This window comes from Acanthopagrus latus, chromosome 17 (assembly GCF_904848185.1).
Source record: "Acanthopagrus latus isolate v.2019 chromosome 17, fAcaLat1.1, whole genome shotgun sequence".
Classification (NCBI taxonomy): Eukaryota; Metazoa; Chordata; class Actinopteri; order Spariformes; family Sparidae; genus Acanthopagrus; species Acanthopagrus latus.
This window is the reverse complement of record NC_051055.1, coordinates 16,684,508-16,707,198: the sequence shown is the minus strand read 5'-3', so window position 1 is coordinate 16,707,198 and position 22,691 is coordinate 16,684,508. Positions and strand designations below refer to the sequence as shown.

At 42.8% G+C, this 22,691-nt stretch overlaps 1 protein-coding gene across 4 annotated transcripts; it reads left to right on the top strand.

Annotated features, from left to right (window-relative positions):
• The first annotated feature begins 524 nt into the window (after nt 1-524).
• Nucleotides 525-21,323, top strand: setd2 (SET domain containing 2, histone lysine methyltransferase). 4 transcript variants are annotated; one of them, XM_037075677.1, is made up of 22 exons: nt 532-655; nt 5,658-5,679; nt 5,833-9,890; nt 9,980-10,111; nt 10,454-10,582; nt 10,857-10,980; nt 11,083-11,160; nt 11,254-11,351; nt 11,731-11,863; nt 12,140-12,274; nt 12,369-12,497; nt 12,620-13,678; nt 13,811-13,859; nt 13,936-14,257; nt 14,350-14,626; nt 14,735-15,082; nt 15,891-16,016; nt 17,066-17,202; nt 17,507-17,618; nt 18,901-18,975; nt 19,098-19,199; nt 19,824-21,323. In XM_037075677.1, exons 1-22 carry the CDS (start codon nt 540-542, stop codon nt 19,983-19,985), a joined length of 7,923 nt encoding a protein of 2,640 aa, XP_036931572.1. In that variant the 5' UTR covers nt 532-539; the 3' UTR covers nt 19,986-21,323. The 4 variants fall into 4 exon arrangements, with proteins under 4 accessions (XP_036931569.1, XP_036931572.1, XP_036931571.1 ...); XM_037075676.1 differs by adding an exon at nt 2,505-2,626 and having other exon boundaries at nt 543-1,019; nt 14,350-15,082; XM_037075674.1 differs by having other exon boundaries at nt 525-655; nt 14,350-15,082.
• Nucleotides 21,324-22,691: the final 1,368 nt, after the last annotated feature.

The window sequence follows — 22,691 nt, the reverse complement described above, 5'->3', positions numbered from 1 at the left end:
TACCTTTACATGTTGTCATGTTTACAGAGTTCTAAATTCTGTCCCGATATTCACTTACGTCCAACTCTTCCACATGATACCAATACTGTTGCCTCTGAGCTCTGACCCATAGCCTGTCTTTATATTAGGACAGATTAGAATATATCGCAAAGATGAGCTCTTTATAATACAATTTATAAGTCACGATTTCTCGATCTACTCCATAGTGTCATGTCGTGACATGGGCCCGACGAGATCACTGAGCACAGGGTACTGATTTGCTGTGTGGCAACTGGCATGTACCCTACTTTTGCTCCATTGTATCTGTAAATAATGAGTTTTGTATTATTATTATTATTATTATTATTATTATTATTATTATTATTATTATTATTATTCAGTTGTCACAATGACAACTAAATGAAACACAGCTTAATGTATTTGAGCTTTGCTTTTGTGCTGTCACGTATCTCCTTCACCATGTCCCTGCTTGCCTCCCTCGCAGGGTATAGTCAGGACTGTAGTTGTACTGTGTGTATTTATTTTATTCAGTAAGACGCATGGTTGCAGTGCGCTCCAGGGTTCGCGCCAGCTATGTTCCCACATCATGTGATGTTGTTGAGCGCAGCAGCCACGGCAAGGGAGACACTGTGCGGATCAGTGTGTGGAATAAAAGGTATCCCAGAGACATGTTCATCATCCTCCGACCAGCTCAGGTTGTCACTCGTATGGTAACTTACAGGTGGACAGAATCAGGACTCTTTGAGGGGCTTGGCTTGTGGTTTTGTAAGTGTTCTCGATCTTTACTGTAACTCTTGGCTAACTATGTGAGCTCATGCTAGCTCGATAGTATCAACACTGACCGAGGCTGAAGCTGGGGCGCAGCAGCAGCAGCGGAGGAGCCTCCGAGCCGACGATCATTTCCGACAGCCCCGTATGGATTTGACGTCGGCATACATTGTTGCTTGATGTTTCACAAAGGGTCGATCGCAGGTGATTTCGAAGATGGGGGATCCTTGTGACCTTAAGCACTTCGTAAAGTGAGTACCCCGCGAGCCGCTGCCTTTCACTCAACGCTACGTTAATTGTGGTTTAACCATCGGAGTACACACAAGTAAGACAAAACATTAGCTGGCATGCTAGGAAAGCCGGGTGCTGAGACTCGAGAGTACGGCTCCATTATACCCTAAAACGGAAACGTAACGTTATACCCAGCCCTTTCTGTTTATGTATTCAAGTAGAAAAGTGACGAGCTCTCCGAGTAGTCAAGAACACCTTAATTACTACGACTTTACATGTCAAATATAGCCAGGTGAAACACTAAGGTTAGTTAACAACAGTATCGTTAGCTCTCCAGGCTGCTAGTTACAGTGCGAGAACGAGCTAACAGCTAGCGTTAGCTGCCGATGCTAGCAGAGTTCCTTGGCTAGCCGTCTTCGTGTATCGAAATAAATGCCTCGTCTGCGTACCAGATGAGCAAGTCGGGGGCAACACTTAGTATTTCCAAGCACAGCGTTGCCGGCTAGTCCACATTAACATTTATTTATAGACAGCACAACACGCTATCTTTAAAGATGGCCCACGACTGTTCTCTGTTAACGTTAGCCTGCCCGAGTTAGCTTAGCTGGTTCTGATATTTTTGGGAAACCAGCATCGCAGGTCAGTTAGCTAAGTTATTGCCGCCTTGCCTGGCTGCTTACTACGTACACGTATGGTGTAGTAGCATTAGTTAGGGAATCTTGATAACATATTTAACTATATTGAGAGGTTTGCAACACATCCTCTGCTCGTTTTCACAGTGGGCACAACCATCCTTTTAAAGGCCATGTTTTGGCTGCATCCAGTCCTCCCGCTCAGGCCATGCTTTAGTTAGTTTCCTCATTTGCTTGAAACCAGTCACTGTTTGTTTTTCATGGAGTGTAGATGTTCTCCTTTCACATTAATCCTCACACTACAGACACCCTTTGTTGTCCTCCTGGCCATTTGCTTGCGTTGTACATGTCTAATAATGAGATGTGTGTTCTCCTGTCGCCCTGCATCCATGTTTTTCATTTATGCGACCATGATGGCACTATAAATAAACCTCAGGTGAGGGTGATCTTTATTTTAGTTTGCTGCTGTGATGCGACCAAACGCCAGCTGCAGAGATGAACTGTTGACCAAAGTTGAGAAAAGGGGGGGGATCTTTGGCTCATAGCAGATATAAATATAAGGACGTGCAGTTGGATTGTCCACCACATTGCAGAGACAGATAACAGGATTCACAGGAAGGGACGCCTGCAGAAGTCGTTACTACTACAACCGCTAAAAGCATGCCACACCACATTACTTTCTCACAGGATGCACGTATAAACAACCTGCTTTTCAGCAAACATTTTTTAGTGTGCCAACATCTTTTATTTCCGCATCTTCGCTGGGATGTCTGTGATATCAGAAAATGACCAAAGTTCCTGACAGAGTAGTTGCAAACTGTTGTGGACAAAACAAGACAACATTTATTGCAACCTTATTTTTCTTTTTGCCAGGTGTGGCGTCACTTTGGAGGGCTCATTTCTCTGATTTGGATTATTCTTGGCCAGCAGCCTCTTCAGGCCTTCTAATCCTAGACGAGTTTCTCAATGGACTCTCTTCTCAAGTCAGAGATCAGGTATTAGACAGCACCAAATGCAGCTCACAGTGTGTGTCTTGCTTGGAAATAGTTTGATACAAATCTGGAAGTCTTTTTTTATGTGGTTGCCAAGTTGTATTTTTTTCTGGATGCAGAGTGTGTAAACATTTCGATATCAAGGTTATAATCAGCCTATTTATAGTTTAATCAACAATTAAACATTCAAGACTCTCCTCTGCAAAAAGTCTTGGGCTCTGTTTTTTTTTTTAAATAACTGATAACTTGTTGTCTTTGTTATCTATTTATGTTGTTATCTGTGACCAGCCAGTGTATGGACAGGTTGTGTTTTGCAAAGTGAAGGTGCATAGTTTCATTTACTTGCATGAACAAACTAATCATCACAAACAGGAAAGAGGACAGGGAGAGATAATGTCAGGTCGCAGTTATTTAGATGTCACCATGTAGAACAATTCATTCAGTAATGCTTGAAATGTGTTTATATTTATTAGCTTTAAACATGAAACTCTTGTCCATACAGATGGCATAACATTGCCGCATTTGGTGTAAAATATTCTTGTCTCGTCAAGTTGAAGTTCTTGGACCAGAAGGTCTAGTTCATTAATCATGTTATTGCAAGGAGCTTGATACAGCTCTTATCTATTTAACTGAATGTCACTGCAGAAGTGTCTCATTTTGAAGGTCACAGGGAAAAAAAGGAAAAATGAAATCCTGCAGGATTAAATGACCCAATTGTTGCCCTGCACCCATATTGAGCCTACCCTAAGGAGAACACACACACACACACACTTTAATAGGACAAAAGGGAAGGACAAAACCCAATACTCACTTTTTACGTATTTAATACCAATATCTCTGCGCTCCTTTTTTCCTGATATGTTGCATCAGCTGTTTTTTTAATTTGGCATCACCAGTTGCTAGTCTCAGTAATGTTTACCATCAAGCCTTGTAATCTGAGTCGGTTCGGTTATTAGTTGGTCAAGATATTTCCACACTTGTTTTAGGGACCTTCACAGATCATATAAATAAACTCCAGATTTGTTTTGGGGGGGGGGGGGGGGGGGTTCTTGGTTGGCTCTTCTTAAGGTCTGCTTACCTAAGTCAATGGTAAGCAATCATTTTGAAGGAAATTGACTAAATAATCATTGTCACAAAAAAGGTCAAACTCATATTCATCACAATCATTTACCCGTCAACATAGATTTCTTTCTCTGTGTTTTCTTTTAAAAGTGATGAAACTTGTAGTTTTTCAGAAATCTTCAATTGCATAACAAGAGAAAGATTCGAGTCTGCGGCCTACGATTACACTCACTAGTGATATTGCAAACTTACTGCAACACTGAAAATACAGATTGTTATAGCTTCACGTGGCCTTTACTTTCTAAGCTGTACTGGGTTTGTTTGGTTTTTCAGTGGTGTCGAGGGGGTTGTACCGTGTGAAAAGTGCAGCCCGCCATCTATAATCCACTCAGGTTAGCCTAACCCTTGCTATAATGCTGTATGACAAGAATAGATTTCTGAATTGAATTGAATAGAATATGAATAGCTAAGACCTTGAACTTATGCCTTGCAAACTATGCAAGTCTGTTACTGGGGAGGCCATCTCATCAGACACATTTTATCATTTCCAGAAGGGTGTCTTTCTTTGTATGGTGGCTCGTTTAGTGAGAGAAAGGTCATGGAGATTAATAACCATCCAGTCCATCTTGTGTTTAGTTTGCATGTCCTTTTTTCACATTTTCGTGGGTTGCATATGGGTGCCCCAGTTTTTGAGTCATGCTCATGCTATTGCTGTTGAGCAAGAAACGGACTTTAGAGCTTGAGTTGGTTCATTAAAGAATGATAATCCAGCTTCAAAAGAGTTGAAGAGGGGATATTTCTCCACTGGAATCAACATCCGAACATTCAGCTTAGGTTAAATTTAATACAAGTTTTGAAGATATTCAGTATGTCTTTATTTTAAACTGAGCTGTAGAGGTCAAGTCAAGAGATCTTTACAATAACGTGAAGCTAATAATTAAAAAAAAAAAGGTTTCAATGTTTGTTTTAAATAAACTATTACAAGAGTGAATATAGGCATGTTACATGCAGATATCTGTGAACTGGGAGACCAAGAATTAGCGCTTCTGCGAGAAAAATCAAAATGTTTTATCATTTTGTCAGCTTTTGTTTTGTGTTGTTATTACATAAATATGCAAACACTGAGTGCACAACTTCCGCTTTTGTTTTGCGGCCATGTCCCCTGAAAAAAAGACAGTGAAGCACTTGCCTTCAAGTGAATGAAGTGGACTTTTCAAGACAATTATATCATACTGGACATTAATGTACTGTTTTTTTCTTAAGCAAAAAACACTATAAACTTTATACATTTTCTTGGGAAAAAAGAGATTTATTTTCACAACCATACTGAAGTCCTGTTTAGATGAATAACACATTTTATATGCAAGTTACTGTGACCACTCACTTGACTTCCTTCAGCTATTCCCATAGTTAGCCCTCTATTAAATGTTTTTGGGAAATCTTGTGAATGTACAGTCAACAGGCAGGTGAACAGCACCAGGAGTGCTTCCTTTCATTGACTTGTCAATCAAATCTATTACTCCCTCTTACTATTTGTCACAGGACCATGAGATATTATGAGACATAATATAATATGACTGCCCTGAGTTGGAATCTATCCTCGGAGTTATTTTGCATCTTAGCCATTCTCCTCATGTCACGTCCATCTCCACTATTTGTAAATAACAAAAATTGTAAAGATGATGTGATTCAGATGAAATTAAAAAACTTGAAACTTTGAGACAAATCTCAAGCATGCTCTTTAAAAGTTTAACATACTCAACAACAGTTAGGGAAAATAGAGTTGCGGGAGCTGGCAGTGGAAAGAGTACACATAACACTGATGTAGATTGGGTCATGGGTGCTTCAGTATCATTAACAGTTGTAGGCACATACACAATATGTTGCATGTAATGCTGCATGAACTGTGTACATTTATTTATGTCTTTATTCTCTTTTTCTATGTTCCTGTGATGTTCTCATGTAACCACAGAGAGGAGGGAAGTGGTGCCTCAGTAAGTATCATCTTGACAAAGTTGCTCTTTATTGCCCTCCATGTTATTTCTGAGCATTTTACTAGCTGTTGCCATGAAACAACCCCTATATCTATTTCACAGTTTTTAAGAAACCCAAGTTAACTTTTTTTTTTTTTTGGTCTCTTAATGTAGGTAAAAGTAGAGGGCCTTTCCAAGGCAGCCCTAATCAAGAGCCTGTCTCCCAGAGTCATGCTGTCCAACCATCTCCTGCCTAAAGGTACCAAGATGAAGGTCAACCTTGAGGATCAGGGTCGTCAGAAAGTGTCCTTCAGCTTCGCACCCACCAAGAAACCACTGCAGAGCCCGTTCTTCATCCCCTCCAGCACAGACAAGTCTGTCGCTGAACCACCCTCGCCCTTGTCACCGTCAGCCCCAGACAAAGGAGGACAGAATACAGATGGCAAAACTGAGCAAAAGCAGTCACCTGTGCCAACATCAAAAGCAGAGGCACCTTCTCAAACACCTGTCTCCTCAGCTGCTAAACAGAAAACGGATTTAGCAAAGATGCATTTTAAGAAGCAAATTCTCAGTGTCTCTGTGACTGAAGAGACACCAACATCTGTCGTGCCAGAGGAGCCACACTCCCCTGAATCGCAGGTTCCACAGACATCAGCAAGTAAGTGTGTAACTGAATTCCCAACACCCCAGCCTCAGAATGTTGTCAGTGTAAGCCCCTCTGAAAACGCGCACATCGAAGCATCTGAAACGAGGGTAACCCCTAGCCTCAAGAAGCCTGCTGCTTCCTCAGGGAAGGATGGAGAGAGTTCCAGCAGCACTGAGCAGGACAGTACGGTATACAAAAGGAAAACCAGGTCTCAATCTAATAGTGCTCCCCTTGGGTCAGAATCTGATGGGGATTCAGTCCAGATGTCTTCCAGTCGCAAATCAGTTGACTCCAAAAGTAAAACGAACACTGACAGCAGAAGCAAAGAAGTTAAAAAGTCTTCCTCTGGTTCACATGTTGAGGAAAAGGAGAAAGGTTCTTCTAAGCGGTCAGAGAATCATGAAAGGTCTTCTAGTTACTCCAAATCGGACCGTGACTGTAGACACACATCATCACGCTCATCTCGATCTGACAAAGAGCGCAGAAGGACCAGGTCTAGATCAAGGTCTAGATCAAGAGGGTCTCGAACAAGTTCATCTCACTCCAGATCAGAGAGATCCAGAGGTGACAGAGGATCACGCTCGGAGCGGTCTTACTATCATGAGCCTGACCGGAGATCACACAGGAGTTCTCCACGTAGAGAAAGAAGACGTTCTCGTTCTCGCACTGACAGAACTCGGGACAGTTCTGACTCTGAGGATGACCACAGGAAGACGAGGACAAGGACAAGTGACTCTAGCAGATCGTCTGCTCATTCAAGCTCATATAAAGAGTCAAAATCATCTTCCTATTCAAAATCTGAGAAAGCCTCCAAATCTGCAGATTCCCCCCATTCCTCAGAGTTGGATAAAAGAACACAATCATCAAAGTCTGAAAGGACTTCAAAGCGATTATCAGACTCTGATTCCCAGCGCAAGTGCTCTCCTGATCTGGACTCCAGTTACCGTAAATCTAGCTCCCATCACAAGTCAGAGACCAATAGCAAATCCTCTTCTTCCAGTACACATACCCACTCTCAGACAAACGAAAAACGCCAAAAAAGCAGCTCTAGTGACTCTGAGGCCGATCATAAAGGGAAATCACAGACCTCTGACAAAAGCTCTGGCTCTGAGGAGAACTGTAAAAACTCTCAAAAGAAATCCAGTAGGTCGGACACAAAGCAGATGACCCCTTCTAGATCTTCTGTGAAAACCAGCGGACATGATAGACAATCAGATGACATATTTCACAGCCCTGACAAAGCACCGCCATCTGCAAACACCACAGAATTATGTTCTCAGAGTGAAAAGGAAAAACCCGATTCCCATCAAGGTGGAAACGAACAAAGTAATCAGGCTTTTAAGGAGATGGTCTTGTACACTGACAAGAGTTTGCAAGAATCTTCATGCAAGAGAAAAGAAACAAATTCAGGTCTTGAAGCTGAGAATGAAAATGCCTCAACTTTAACCTCAAGTGAAAGCCTAAAGCATGTAAATGCCACCCTGGAAAACTTGACCAATGAGAAGGATAGCCTTTCTTCTAATAACCGACCACATGTGAACTCAGATGCAGCTGTCTTAAATTCATGCAGTAGTAACGATAGTATAATGTGCAGCCAGGACAAGGAAGTTGTTGAATGCTCACCAGAGCCAACACCCTTACTTGATACAACAGATAAACATGTTACATATGATGTCCAGCAGAACACTAAGCCAGATATCATTGAGCCGAATGAGGTTTGGCCAGTCGACAGGCAGTGTGGTACAAGTGTGCCGCTCAAATCTGATCCATCATGTCTTGAATCTGAGAGTCAGCTAACACTCGAACAGCAAAATGTGGATGCTGTTAAAAAGAGCTGCAGTTCGGCCAGAAAGTCCAGGTGGGACATTGTTGGGCAGGACACTTCGGAGAGTGATAATTCACAAAGGACGCTTTGTGCAGAGAGTAAGCCTACTGTTAAAAAAGTGATCTCTGTCAAAAAAATAGAGTTTTCTAAAGAAAATAGCCAACAAGACTCAGACTTTAAAGATACTATTCAGCAGGAGGCTGAAACACATTCCAAACTGGTGAAGCAGATTGAGATCTCTAAGCAGGAAGTCGGCTCAGCCAGCACATCTATTACCGACAGACACAAAGACCAAAGTGAGCCTTTACGTGAAAGCACCAGCATTGACCAATGTGACTTAAAACTGAGTGTTTCTCAGAAAACAAACACAGATTATCCTCTGCACATAAATGATACATCGCAGGTCGACAAATCTGCAAAAATGCAGAGCTGGAATGGAGATGGTCACGAAGAAAAATCCAAGGACAATGTTCATAAGAGCAAATTAAGTAAGAGAAGTGCACTAAATCAGGATGCATTTGGAGGTCAGAGTGAGGCTAGTGACAGTGACAACTCGGAGTATGACTCTGATTGTGGAGAGGCTATAAAACGTCTGCACTCTGTGGTGGTGGTGCCAAAGAATTCATCCCTAACAATGGATCCACAAAACTCGGGAGCTTCGTCATGCACTCCAATGAATAGTTCAGAATTGCAGAATGCTAATTTAGCAGCTGACGTTAATATCAGTGAAGTCCCAGAACAAAGGCTGGGGAGTTCTTCCACTCAGGAGACCAGTGGTCTATGTGCTGGTGTGACTGATTCATTAAGTATGTTGTGTCAGTCCCAGAGTAATATGATTGATAGCACCAGTCACTCGGAGAGCTCCAGCTCCATCAGTGCCCAGTCTTACATGGCTGGTCATATCAGTGCCCATGAAAGTGTCACAGATCCCGCCCACAGCCTTGATAATTCCAGACAGTGTGAGACAGGGCAGAAGCAGCATACTGTAAACAGCAGAGGTGAAAGGATATTTTCCCATTACCAGCAAGGGGAGTTCTCCAGTGCTGAGAATATCACTGACAAGAATGGTTTCAACCTGGGTTGGGATTTTTCACAAACGGAACTGCCCAGTAGTACATACCAGCAGCCTGATAGCAGTCATGGCCCACAGTTACTGAACACTAAACTGACAGGAACCTCTCCCCAGGACCAGGAGCACATGCAGAGTAATGCTTCCTGGAACCACCAATCCCCTAACATGCAGACTAGCAGAAAAACCTACCTCCACATGCATGAGCATTATCAGGATCCCGCAGGTGATATCCATCCTGACTCCCTAACCAATGACCACGAGGACTACAGTGGGGAGAAATCATCTGATCTCAGTAAAACAGCTGTTGAATGCATTGGACCTATCACTCCTGGGTCATCAAGCTTTGTACAAGGTTATGAAATAAGCAGCAACAGCAGAGGCTCTGTTGTGCCCGACCCCCCTAAAGAAGACCATTTTAGACCCCACAGAGGCCGGGGCCCTCCAAAGAAAAGGCGTCCGGAGATTGAGTCAGATTCCGACAATGAGGCAGAAGCTGGGCCTGCAGGCAAGAGAGAGCGACAAGCAGATACCGATGTACCTAAAGAAAGCCATGTCAAAGCTGAGGTGCAGCGTCCATCACTCACACTGCAAGACTTCCATGACTCCAATAAATGGAAAGAGTTATCCAAGGCTAGGAAGATGCCCCCATACTTTGACCTGATCGAGGAGAACCTCTATCTGACCGAGAGGTAAGGCGTTGTCCAGCCCCATTACCAAAACTGAATATTTAGAAAACCGCTTTCAGTTGTTTTTGTTGTTTTGTTTTGTTTTTTTTCAGAAAGAAGAGCAAATCTCACAGAGATATTAAAAGAATGCAATGTGAGTGCCCGGTGCTGCCCAGAGAGGAGCGGTCAAGGGGAGTGTTAGCATGCGGGGAAGACTGTTTAAACCGGCTGCTGATGATTGAGTGGTAAGTCGATTATTACAGATATACCTGTGGCAATATATAAGAAATCAACATTTTGACATTGCACAATTTTTCTTAGGAAATCCTGGAAAAAACACTTTTTGAATGTTTTAGTAATCAAATGATTGCACATATATTGGGGAAATGTATAGAAAAACTGTTCAAATACTTATTTATCTGAACAAGAGGTGCATAAATAAATCATGCTCTCTGAATTTGGTAAATCCAACAACAAAGCTATTCAAAAATGTATGGTCTTTTGCAATCAAAATGTGTAGGAGCCTGTATGTTCCTACATGTTAACTAAAGAATATCTATTTACTTTTTGTAATTTTTTTCTTTCAGCTCTTCACGGTGCCTGAATGGAGTCTACTGCTCCAATCGACGCTTTCAGATGAAACAACATGCAGACTTCGATGTTATCCTCACCGAAGACAAGGGCTGGGGACTAAGGGCAGCTAAAGACTTGTCTTCGTAAGCCTCTTAAAAACTTTCAATACAAAACTTTTAGATGTTTTACTAGCATTTAACATTCAAAGATTTGCAAAGTTAGTAGTTGTTGTGGTACATGCTACCTCCTCTGCTGAACTGCATTAGGTGTACTTTCATTGTTGTTTTTTAAAAAAAAAGCAATTCCATTCCAAAACAAAATATGCGCCATTTGTGACATTTAATTATTGTTCTTAAATATTATGTTTGGAAAAAGAGACAGGATGATTGTCAGTGTTTCTTTTTATTGCCATCTCAGAAACACTTTTGTACTGGAGTACTGCGGGGAGGTGTTGGACCACAAAGAGTTCAAAACAAGGGTGAAAGAATATGCTCGCAATAAGAACATCCACTACTACTTCATGTCTCTAAAGAATAATGAGGTAAGTGATAATATGACACATTGCAATTAATGTTAATATTTAATCATCTGGTTTAACAATTCAGATAAAGTAGCAAAATTACACTGCGTTATGTCCCCTCAGATCATTGATGCAACGCTGAAGGGTAATTGCTCTCGGTTTATGAACCATAGCTGTGAGCCCAACTGTGAGACCCAAAAGGTAAAGTGGCTATAGAAAGTACTCGACTGAAACTCTTTCGGATTTACTTACTGAAAGATGACTTACCTGTTGATGTCTTTTATCCAAATCCAGTGGACTGTAAATGGCCAGCTAAGAGTTGGGTTCTTCACCACCAAGGCTGTCGCTGCAGGAACAGAACTGACCTTTGACTACCAGTTCCAGAGATATGGGTATGTCTGAAAACACTCGACATAGATAGATATGTTCATAATAGTGTTTATTCAGTGTTTCATACATATAGTTTATTTGGGCGGGATTCCTAGTTACTGTATGTTAATGACTGCCCAAGTCTATTTGGTGACGTATTTGAACATTTCATACTTGTTTTGTTTTTTTTTACATATTTTTTAAATGTGTCTATGCCATTAATCATTGACATAAAGGAGGGCCATCAAAGCAACACTATGTAACCTTAATGTAGGTAAACAAGCAATTCCATAGACATATGGATGATTTTTGAGTCTCATTTTCGGTTTGTCAAAAACTGATGCAACCCAACTGATGGTTTAGCCTTAGTGATTTCACCTTTTGTTTGATCTTTTTCTACAGCAAAGAAGCACAGAAGTGCTTCTGTGGAGCTCCCAGCTGCAGAGGCTTCTTGGGTGGGGAGAACAGAGTTAGTGTTCGGGCAGCTGGAGGGAAGATGAAGAAAGACCGCAGTCGAAAGAGTGCTCTCACCACGGTCAGTTACTTCAGTCACATTTAAAATTGTGCCTGTACATTGTTTTTACACCTGGCTGGCAGTAATGTTGATTTGGTTACACTTCTATAAGAGGGCCACAACCACAATAACTTAATGAAACAGCTTAAAATGGCACACTACAACCATTGCTTGTTTTGTTTTTTAGCCATAGTGATGTCTGCTCTGCTTTATATGCATCAGGCTAAAATGTCTCTGCCAGTTTCTCCAAAACAGATGTCTTATATTTGATGATGAAATCCTTTTGTCCTTTCTCAGGTTGATGAGGAGCTGGAGGCATTACTGGAGAATGGAGAAGGCCTGTATGATGAGAAACAGGTGGTGTCTCTCTGCAGACTGATGGTCCGAGTGGAAACCATGGAGCAAAAACTCATCTGCCTCAAACTCATACAAGTATGACCTGAGTGGTCGATGCCTTTTTTTTATGTTCTTGGCTTTTGCACATTATCATTTGCAATACATAACATGATATTTTTGTGTTGTCCAGGACACTCAAAATCCATCCTGCCTGAAGCAGTTCCTGGACCATCATGGATTGTCTTTGCTGTGGATCTTCATGGTGGAGCTTTCTGAAGCTAAAGGCAACAGTGCCAATAACACCAAACTGCAGTTAGAGGTGACTTATGTTACCGACTTTGCCTTAAAACTTTCATAACATTTAATTAAATTAACTAGAGCCTGCAGTCACATAGACTGCCATTTGCTATTTGATCACCGATTATCTTTTATTCTGTTTAGATTATGAAGACCTTAGCTGTGCTGCCTATCTCTACTAAAAACATGTTGGAGGAGAGCAGAGTGCTGACCTTCATTCAGCGATGGGCCCAGACAAAACTTCTCGCTCAGCCTGCCGAGTTGGATGGTTACTCCAGTGAGAACACCTCTCGTGCTCAAACGCCCCTCAACACTCCCGATGGTTCTTCCACCAAAATGGGACCAGAACTGGATGGTGACACGTCCAAACCTGCTGTGTACCGCCGCCTTAAGATCATCAGTGAAAACAGTCTGGACAGTGCACTCTCAGATGCTAGCAAAGCATCAGATGGGAAAGAGGAAGAGGAGGACGACGATGATGAGGAAGAAGAGGAATCCTCACAAGCCGGACTTCCTGATGCCAAACCGTTGAAGGTCGACCCTGTGTGTGAAGCTGCAGATCCAACAGAAGGAACAACGGAAGAGTTGGTGAAGGAGGAGAAAGACGAAGAGATTGAGATGAATTCAAGCAGTCAACTCCAGCCTCAAACTGAGGAGGTAAAAGAAGAAACAGAACCGAAATTGGAGCAGGATATCGAGATGCAGGAGGACACGAGTGAGTGTCAGACAGATGAACCCGAGGGCCCAAAAGAGTCCAGTGAAGAACGGGAGATTGGGGAGGAGCAGAGCAGTCAGGCGGCAGCAGAAAAGGCTGAACTTGAAGGAAACCAGCCTACTGTGAATGTTCTCGAGGCAGAGAGTCAGTCCATCCAAACAGATGGTGCTGATTTTTCATCTGAGCAGCCTTCAGAGACAATGGAAGTCCAGGCAGAGATGCAAGAGGCTGAGAAACCTCTTGTCAGTGAGGCTCTGCCTGGTGAATCTACTGCTGATGCTGCCCCAAGCTCTGAAACCCCAGAGGCCAGTATACCATCTGAGGTCATAGCGACCCCTGTGGACCCATCAGTGATGGGAACTCCATCTCAAGATGAAGAGGAGGGTGTCTCAGATGTGGAGAGTGAGAGGAGTCAGGAGCCCCAACTCAGTGTCTTGGACATAAGTGGCATGGCTGCCAGGCTTCTGGAAAGTTGGAAGGATCTGAAGGTAAGCTCAGAGAGTCATTTTTTAAGGCACGTGCATAAAAACTGTAAAGTAATGTCCTATTTTTGTTTGTAATCTGTTTGCATGCTGTTGTTTTCCAAAGTTGGAAGTCAAAGTTATGTTTGTCCTTTTTAGGAGGTGTACAGAATACCAAAGAAGAGTCAGGTGGAAAAGGAAGCCAGTGGTAAGTTAGGTCCAATGCAGATTTTTAAACCTTGAATTTTCCTGTATGATTTGGGCTAATTAGATTTTTTTCATAGATCGCAGCCGAGATCGAGATGCGGCTTTGACGCCACGCACCCCTTCTGGTAGCCGAGAACGTGAAAGGGAGCGGGAAAAAGAGAGGGAACGCGACAGAGACTATGACCGAGACAGGGATCGAGACTGGGATAGAGACAGAGATAGAGACAGGGACCGAGATAGAGAAAGAGACAGAGATAGAGATCGGGACCGGGACCGGGATCGAGAAAGAGACCGGGACAGAGTCTCTGACAAAACTCCACGCAGCACAGAGAGACGGAGGAGACGCTCCTCTTCGCCACCCTCATCCTATGAGAGGAGCACGCGACGCACTGAGGAACGGTAAGCAAAGTCTTGTAATTGGAACATCATTATGGAGTGTCCTCCAAGCACAGCATAATCCATGTATGTGTCTTGTTTTCGGGCTTTTCAAGGTTTGACTCATCTAACACCAACAAGACTCCAAGGGGAGCTGCTGCCAAGGAGCGCAACAAGCTGTCCACAGAGGAGCGCAGAAAGCTGTTTGAGCAGGAGGTCGCTCAGCGGGAAGCCCAGAAACAACAACAGCTTCAACAGCAGCAGCAGCAGCAGCTTCAAACTATGGCCTATGACCCCGCTCTGGCTTATGCCTCCAGCCCTGGCTTCATCGCATACCCTCCTGGATATCCCATCCAGACCTTTGTGGATCCATCCAACCCCAATGCTGGCAAGGTACTGCTACCCACCCCTTCGGTTGAGCCCACCCTGGCCTATGAACAGACTCCTCCCCAGCGTCTTATCTCAGACATGGGACTGACCTCTCCATCCTCCACTTCTCAGGCCACTCCAGTCTCTAATCTCTCTCAGCACATCACCACCACCAACCTCACCACCGGCAACCCTCAGCAGTATGCGCAGCCAACTGTAGCCGCCCAGGACGCAGGCGTAGCTGTCCTCTCTGTGCCAGCCCAAACGGCCCCTCAGGTACAGGGTCAGCAGAGCTACACCACTCTCTGGGATCCAACTACTCAGCAGGCAGTGACTGTACAGACGCAACCTGCACAGCAGTATGCCACAGCCCCAGCACCGCCTCAGACACAGACGGCTATCTATTACCAGGGCCAGCCATGCCAAACCATCTACAGCATCCCCGCCGCCTACCCTCAGGCCAACACTCCAGTTATACAGGTAGGATGCTGTTGCCTTGCTGTCAATAATTTCTGGTGATGTTATTGTGCTTAGATTTTCTAATTGCTCTCTAGAACATAATTTTTTTTTTTTTTTGCCATTGGAATATCCTTTGATGTTTAAGGGCAAGGTTACCCCAAATTTTTTTTAAAAAAAAGGAACCTGCATCTACTCACAGATAAGAGGCTTGTGCTTAAGATAGCAAGGTATGTTAATTAATTAAGACTGAGCCGTAATATTAGATAGCCTCTCATCCGTCCATGTAGTGATATGGTTGGCAGGTATTCGCTAGAAGAAAAATAGCCTCTACATGAAACTGATCGCATTAAGGTCTGTAGATTCTCTTGAGGAATCAGATCATGATTTCTTGTCAGACACTGATCTTGATTGTTTTTTTGTTTTGTTTTGTTTTGTTTTTGTACCTTTTCTTGTATTTATTTGCTCTTTGGGCACCACATGTGGAGTCCCATCTAGTTTCATTATACTCAAGAGAAGGCAGACATCTCTGAGGCTGAAAACTCGAAAACTTGGGAACTCCCAGGAAGACAATCTAGATGGATAAAAAAAAAATCACTACAAATAATTGGAAAAAAGATGTGTTGTTGATTTGGGGCCGAGCTGTCCCTCTAAACCAAAACTGTCATTTATACTTTAAACACCAACAATCACATATGGCAAGAAAAAGGTATCTCTCTCCTTAACAATGACTGCAAATGTTTTATCCATTATTATATCATACAGCACCTGGTAATCCATTTCTGACATCTGGAGTAAATATCTGATCTGATTGTGCTCTGTGTGTCTGAAGGCATACACTGAACCCTCAGCCAGCTACCTGCATGGCCAGCCGGTGTATCCTGGTCATCAGCAGGGAGTGGTGGTGCAGCAGGGAGGCACTGTTACTACCATTGTCACATCTCAAACTGTCCAACAGGTAATGCATGCAGTCACTTAAGTTCTTAAATCATGTTGAGTAAAGAGACAGCTGCACATAATCCCCGGATAATGAACAACTGCTTAAAGCTTTTAATAAAATGATGTCTTAAACTGAAACAGGATGATGGGGCAAGACAATGTACTTTGACGGATCATTAACAACTGTACACTAAATGGAGATTTGTTATGGAAAGAAAGAAAATTATGTCTAAGATGAGGATTAGGATTTCTTTGATGTGTACCTGCCAACATTCGAGAGTCACCCTATTTTTTTTAACCCTTTCTTCCGCTGTGTTCTGGATTGATAATTTCTCCCTCATGAATTTAATCAAATGGGGGGGTATGCACCATCGTACCTGGCAATCCATCCCAGAGGGGGAGGTGAGCATGCACATATGACCCTGCCTGGTGCGAGTCACTCATCTTCGCACTCACTTAACCCCTCATATGGCTCCATTTGCTGCTTAACATGGATGAAACAGGTCCCAAGAAGAAGATAAACACTTTCACTCCACTTGTTTTTTGCCTGTGCCCCAGATAATCTCCCTAGTTATGCATTCATAATCATGTCACTGGTAGAATTTGGGTTCTTGAACAGCATTTATGTTGTCAACAGTTTATTGGGCAGTTTGGGTCTCCACTTTACAGGATCTTTGAGACTCTAAGAAATCTCAATTATGCTATTACTCTCTGTTCATTTGAGATCACCCTCTGTCTCAGTGTGGCCACAAGGGGGTAGTATACATCTAAATGATGCAGCTCTTGAGAGCTGCAGTATATGGGTCCAAGACCTGACTCACATCATGATGAAGTGCCTTTTAAGATGTGACTAAAGTTAGCACAAAGAAATGGAAATGGCTCCGTGGGCTCCATTTGTAAATGAGACTCTAAATGTAATCAGGTTTGACTTATAACTGCAGTTGCAATCAAAATGAAGCTCAAGTGAATCCGAAAATTCTTTCCCCGCGCCAGGAAATGCTGGGTACTTTAAAGTGAAGCCTTGTGATTTACGACTAACACTTATTTTCCATTTAATCTCCTCTTCAGGAAATGATTGTACCCAACAATGTGATAGACCTGCCTCCTCCCTCTCCCCCCAAACCCAAAACTATCGTCCTACCTCCCAACTGGAAAGTGGCCCGGGACCCTGAAGGCAAGATCTACTACTACCATATTGTTACAAGGTCGGTACTGCTGCTTGTTATGATTCTTTGCTTCCATTAACAGCAATCAATGATGGGTTGAACCATTAGACTCAGTTTTAGCGTGTTCCACTGCTTGGGTGCAAATTCTATCACGCTGTTGAGAGGGCATTCAGCCTTTTGAAAAGGTATACTGACCATTTTATCTTGAACAAAAAGTAGTGCCAGTTGCCTTTTTCAAAGAAGAGCATCATTTTTAAATCTCCAAATTCATGTGAACTGTATGTGTCTCCACAAACCCCCCTGCATGTATTTATATCTGACATTGCTTCCTTCTTTGTATTAGGCAAACACAGTGGGATCCTCCAACCTGGGAAGGAAGCAGTGACAACACTAGTGTTGACCATGAATCAGAGATGGACCTGGGAACACCTACCTATGATGAGAATCCTTCCAAGGTGAGATTTGTAGCGGCGAGTGTGTTAGCGACAAGTGTGTTTATGTAAAAGCTGTGTTGTAGTTGTGCATTAGATTTGTGTTTTTTGGAAGTTTCCTAATTTGACAATGAGGAAGTGTCCTCTTCGCTTTCTCATTTGGTTCCCAGAAAGTTTGTGCTTGGATGCAGAATGTGATTACAGTGTTTGTTCCTTGAGGTAATTGAAGATGCTGCATGAGTGATTGCTTTCAGCTGTGTCTCAAGAGGGAAAAAAAAGGAGAAGAAGAAGAAAAAAGCTCAGCAAGACACCACATTCGTTGAGTGTTGTGACTCCTCCCTGTAAAATGGCTTCATCAGAATCTACACGGACACAAAGATATGGAGAGAGAATCCGCTCAGCCCACCCCCTGCTCAGCTGTCTGTCCCTTAGCCTCAAATCCATGAGGGGAGGGGTGGCTCTGCTCATCTCTTCCTCCTCTGCCACATTTGTTTTCCCTCTTCGTTTTTATCCCGACTTTGTGGATAATAGAAACCATCTGGCTGACCCGGCATTCATTTATTTGCGGTTTCTTGTATTATAGTCCAACTTCGCCAGTGTCCCTTTTGTCTCTTTTTAAAAAGATGTAACAGAGTTGGAAAAAAGGTGAAGCGATCCATGTTTTTTATGCAGCTTTTCCCGCCAAGATCAGCGACAAGGTCATGGACCATTTCCCAGCATGTGTTTAGACAGCGGTGTCCTCATCCAGCGCTTGAAACAACGGCACATGTTCAGCACTTGTGAAGAGTCCGATTTCTCTGTTTCTGGATTCCATGCCCTGGCACTACGCGTTCGTGTGAATCCTTTGTGCTCGCCTTTGATGCGCACCAGTTTGTTGTGGGTACAAGCAGTCAGCTGCTGCCTGCTTGCCTTTGTTGTTGAAGGCCGGGGTAGAACAGACAGCATCCTGGCAGGATATCCCTGCTTTGTGTCAAGTAGCTAGTGAGCAGGTGCTGTTTGATGCCCCAGTGACCTTGATAGCTACTGTTTTGCAGGCAGTTGCCATATTTGATTGAGCTGAAGCACAGGTGGGTCTCACTTTAGATTTTAGGGTAGATTTCTTTCTCTCTGCTTAAGTTCAAAAGTTATACATGGTCGACCTGTCTTCTATTATAGCTGACAAGAAGATGAAAGAAGGAGAATTGGAAGGGAGTCTGTTTGTGGCAAGTTCCACTTGAAAAGCCAGTGGTTTCATGCGAAACTAATTGTTTTTGTTTGCAAACATGCATTTTAATTGTATTATCCATCTCTTTTTATGATGTTGCAGTTCTCCACAAAGACCGCTGAGGCTGACACTTCCAGTGAATTGGCTAAAAAGAGTAAAGAGACGTTTCGCAAAGAGGTGAGTCAGTCTCTCTAAACACTGTTGCATGATTTGGTTTGCCTTCATCTGCAAACTTTGATTTGTTTTAACTTACTCTACAAAAGTATTCTAACAAGTCTTTGTCTGTGTGTGTTACTCAGATGTCCCAGTTCATAGTGCAATGTCTAAATCCTTATCGGAAGCCAGACTGCAAACTTGGACGCATCAGCAACACAGAAGACTTCAAACACCTGGCGAGAAAGGTAAGATTAAACAAAGGAGATGTTTGACATGAGCAGTTAGAGCTCCCATTAATGCTGAGAAGCTTGAAACCTTTCTTTGGCCTCGGTGTGGTCAGAGCACAAAGAAAGCATTGGTCAGCTTTTCACTTGAAAGGAAACGTTTTCAAAGTTTCCCTCAGACCAGAGCTAAATAGTTGAGCTCCCACGATTTCTCTAGCCAAATGTTTTTGTATTGTGCCTCTGGACGAGACTAAGAACACATTGTACATGTAAACTATTATCTCCCTCCCCTTTGTTTTACTCATTCCTTTCTAAAAGCTCTTTTTGACCAGCATTTCTTCAAAGGGCAGCATTCTGTTTTTCCGTGTTTCCTGGTAGGTCCATGGATTGTGTATATATATCTATAGGGAGTGGTTTGGCAACTTGGACATACCAAGACTCTGAGGACATGGGCACAATAACCAGAAAGACGAGTCTGGCTTCTCTCATTTAGAGATTGCGTTTTATTGTCTAAAATTATAAGTCACTAGAAGAGAATTAACCATACAACCACTTGGCCACAACTTAGGTATACATTGTAATTATATAATTTACTGTCGCCTGGTGACAAGAAACAAGGCTAACCCTTTTCTCATCTCTTTCTAGCTAACTCACGGAGTCATGAATAAGGAGTTGAAAGCTTGCACCAATCCCGAGGACCTCGAGTGTAACGAGAACGTGAAGCACAAGACCAAGGAGTACATCAAGAAGTACATGCAGAGATTTGGCTCCGTGTACAGGCCCAAGGAGGACACAGAGGTGTACTAGCCTCAGAGGCCACGCTCGCTCTTCGCTGACACCGGAGAAGCACAGATCTGCCTTTCCATTCACTCCTTCATGTACGTACTGGCTAGCCTGGACCGTGAAGTAGTTTATGACGCGTATTTATGACTAAAAATTGCACTGCTGCCCAAGAAGCTCTCCAGGCCCTAGGGATCGCTGAGGAGCCCCGTTCAAGTGACTGCTGGAGACTCGAGCGTCGCTGAACGAGCCGAAACTCCAGGTGCAAGTGGGTGCAGTGTTCACGACAGATGACACTGCGGGGTGCTACAGAGACTAACGTTTTCACTGACTGTTTGATTTTAAGCATTTTCGGATTTTTTTTTTTTTTTTTTTTCCTCTTCCATTTGTTGCTCTTAAATGTTCCAGAGATGATCACCTAAATTCCACTTTTTAAACTCTTCTAGTCATGAATGAGGATTTCTCAACGGAATCAACTTTTGGTATCATATTTATCAAAGTCTGTTTGTTACTTTCCACTGTTAAAAACAGATCAGTGACTAAACGATTAAACAGTCCAGTTCTTTTCTTCTCCCACACTTCCTTTTTCTTGCGCACGCTTCAATCCCCCCACCCCCCCACCCACCCCCACTGACTCTGTATCTGGTGCTGCTTTTAACTGAGCTGTGGAGGTCCAAGCTTCCACTCCTCAAACCCTGCCTTCTTAACCACAAGACTTTGGAGCCTCTGTTGTTTTATGAATGCATGAAGTAGGCTGAGGTCAGCGTGGCATCCTTATGGAAATTCCTACATTTTCCATGTCTCCTCCAAGTAATGTGCCCTCACCGGATGAGCTTTTTACTCACGATACACTTAGGGATCAGCCTATAACCAGCAGGTTGGCCGTGGGGTTAGTGATCAATCTTTCCGTGTCTTTTATCAATTTATGTATAATATCCGGGAGCAGGGTTTGAATGCTATGTTTGATGTGCTGTTAAGATGTGTATCGATTTTTTTTTTTTTTTTCCCCCTCACTTCCTGTCCAACAATTTCTCCCGCCCTGTTTCCTCGTCTAACCGGAGTAATGCTGAAAATGAAGTTTGTAGCATTGCAGTTTTAACCGTTTCTAAACATCTTGTGTGTTCTGGTTCTTTTTATCATTAAGATGTCCTAGTGAGACGTTCGAGACACTTCGGTTGGCCTGCTGTTGCTGTTGCTCATTAATTTCTGAGATTTTTACAGTCATCATGGTAGGTTCATTAGCATAGTTTGTTGAAGCCTATTAAATTGCATTAAACAAAGTTCCACATATGTACATTGCTTTATATGTGAATATATTGAATAATAGTTTTGGGAATGTTTAAATAAACAGACACTTTGTAAAAAGGACTATCATTTCACGTTTGAAAGTGTAAATAATGTGTAAAATTACCAAAGCTGTATGCAGGAGAGTGGGGTCGGGGAGCACAGTGAGCCCACCCCTCCTCACCAGCTCAGCTCTCCTGATGCAGCTCCCACATCAGTCTGTCAAACTTAGGACCCTGCTGACTCACAACTTTCTATTTTATTTCAGTGGTGGGGGAGATTTTCATGCGTTTTTCTTGTCTTTTTTAATTTTTTTTTTTTTTTTTTAATGTACAAAGTAAGGTCCACCCTACTCTACTGTAAGTATTGTGTAAGCACATTGTCATACCGAGTGTACAAACATTTTAAAAAGATAATAAACTTTTTTGTAAAATTATATCCTGGTGTGCAGTTGAGTCAGGCTCACTTGGGTGTCAGTTAAACAGACTCGAACAGATCCAAGCAAATGCGAGTGACCTCCGTTACATGATTAACTGCTGAGTGCACACCCAATCCCATTTTAGATTGGCTCCCTCCCTTAATAAGTGGTGCACATGGCATGAATGCCACTAGAGTAGACGCACAGCGTCAAGCCAGATGTTTGGCCCCAGTAAAGGGAATCAAAAGTGATCGACTGCCTTCATTAGAGACGTTCTGTGTGCTCTAAATATGGAGGGCCATGATGAGTGGATAGAGGCGCTGCTGTGCTTCCCCTCACTCCTCTGTCCCAACCCCCCTCCCAGTGTACGCACATTCCGCAGCCCCATGCCTGTGTGCTCCAGACCGCAGTTAAGCAGTCCCGTCTGGAGTGTGTGACGGCATGTAACACTGCCCTAGGCCATGCAAGATGCCTGCTCCCACTTAGAACTGAATGCGAAGAGATCATTAACAGATTTGAGTTCAGTGCGGAGCAGAGGGGGAGCAGGAGATTGTGCCTCAGAGAGAGAAAGAGGAAACTCTGCTCCAGAATATTTTGGATGGCGGTATTATTTTCATTTCACCCTCAAATTATTAAATACCCCTTAACTGATTTCCCTCTGGGTTTTGGATAGGAAATGTTCTTATACACTAAATCCCTTGATAAGGGTTAGTATATTCCAAATATGTCCAAACCTCCTCACTATGTAATCCATCAAGCGGGTTTTATATTTTACTGAAAGTGACAGACAGGACTACTTTTTCATGTAGCACGTGAGTTTTAAAAAAGAAAGGTGTCATTTGGTCATTTCAGGTTATATATGATATATACATCTGATACATCCAAATTACATGAGCAATGCCAGATTTCATGCTAAGTTGTTAATTTTTTAGGCATGTAGAATGTTTTTTTCGTTACTCCTCAATCCAAGACTGCTATTTGTGTTACTACAGTACTTATATTCATTCCAACTATATTTTTTAAATTATTGA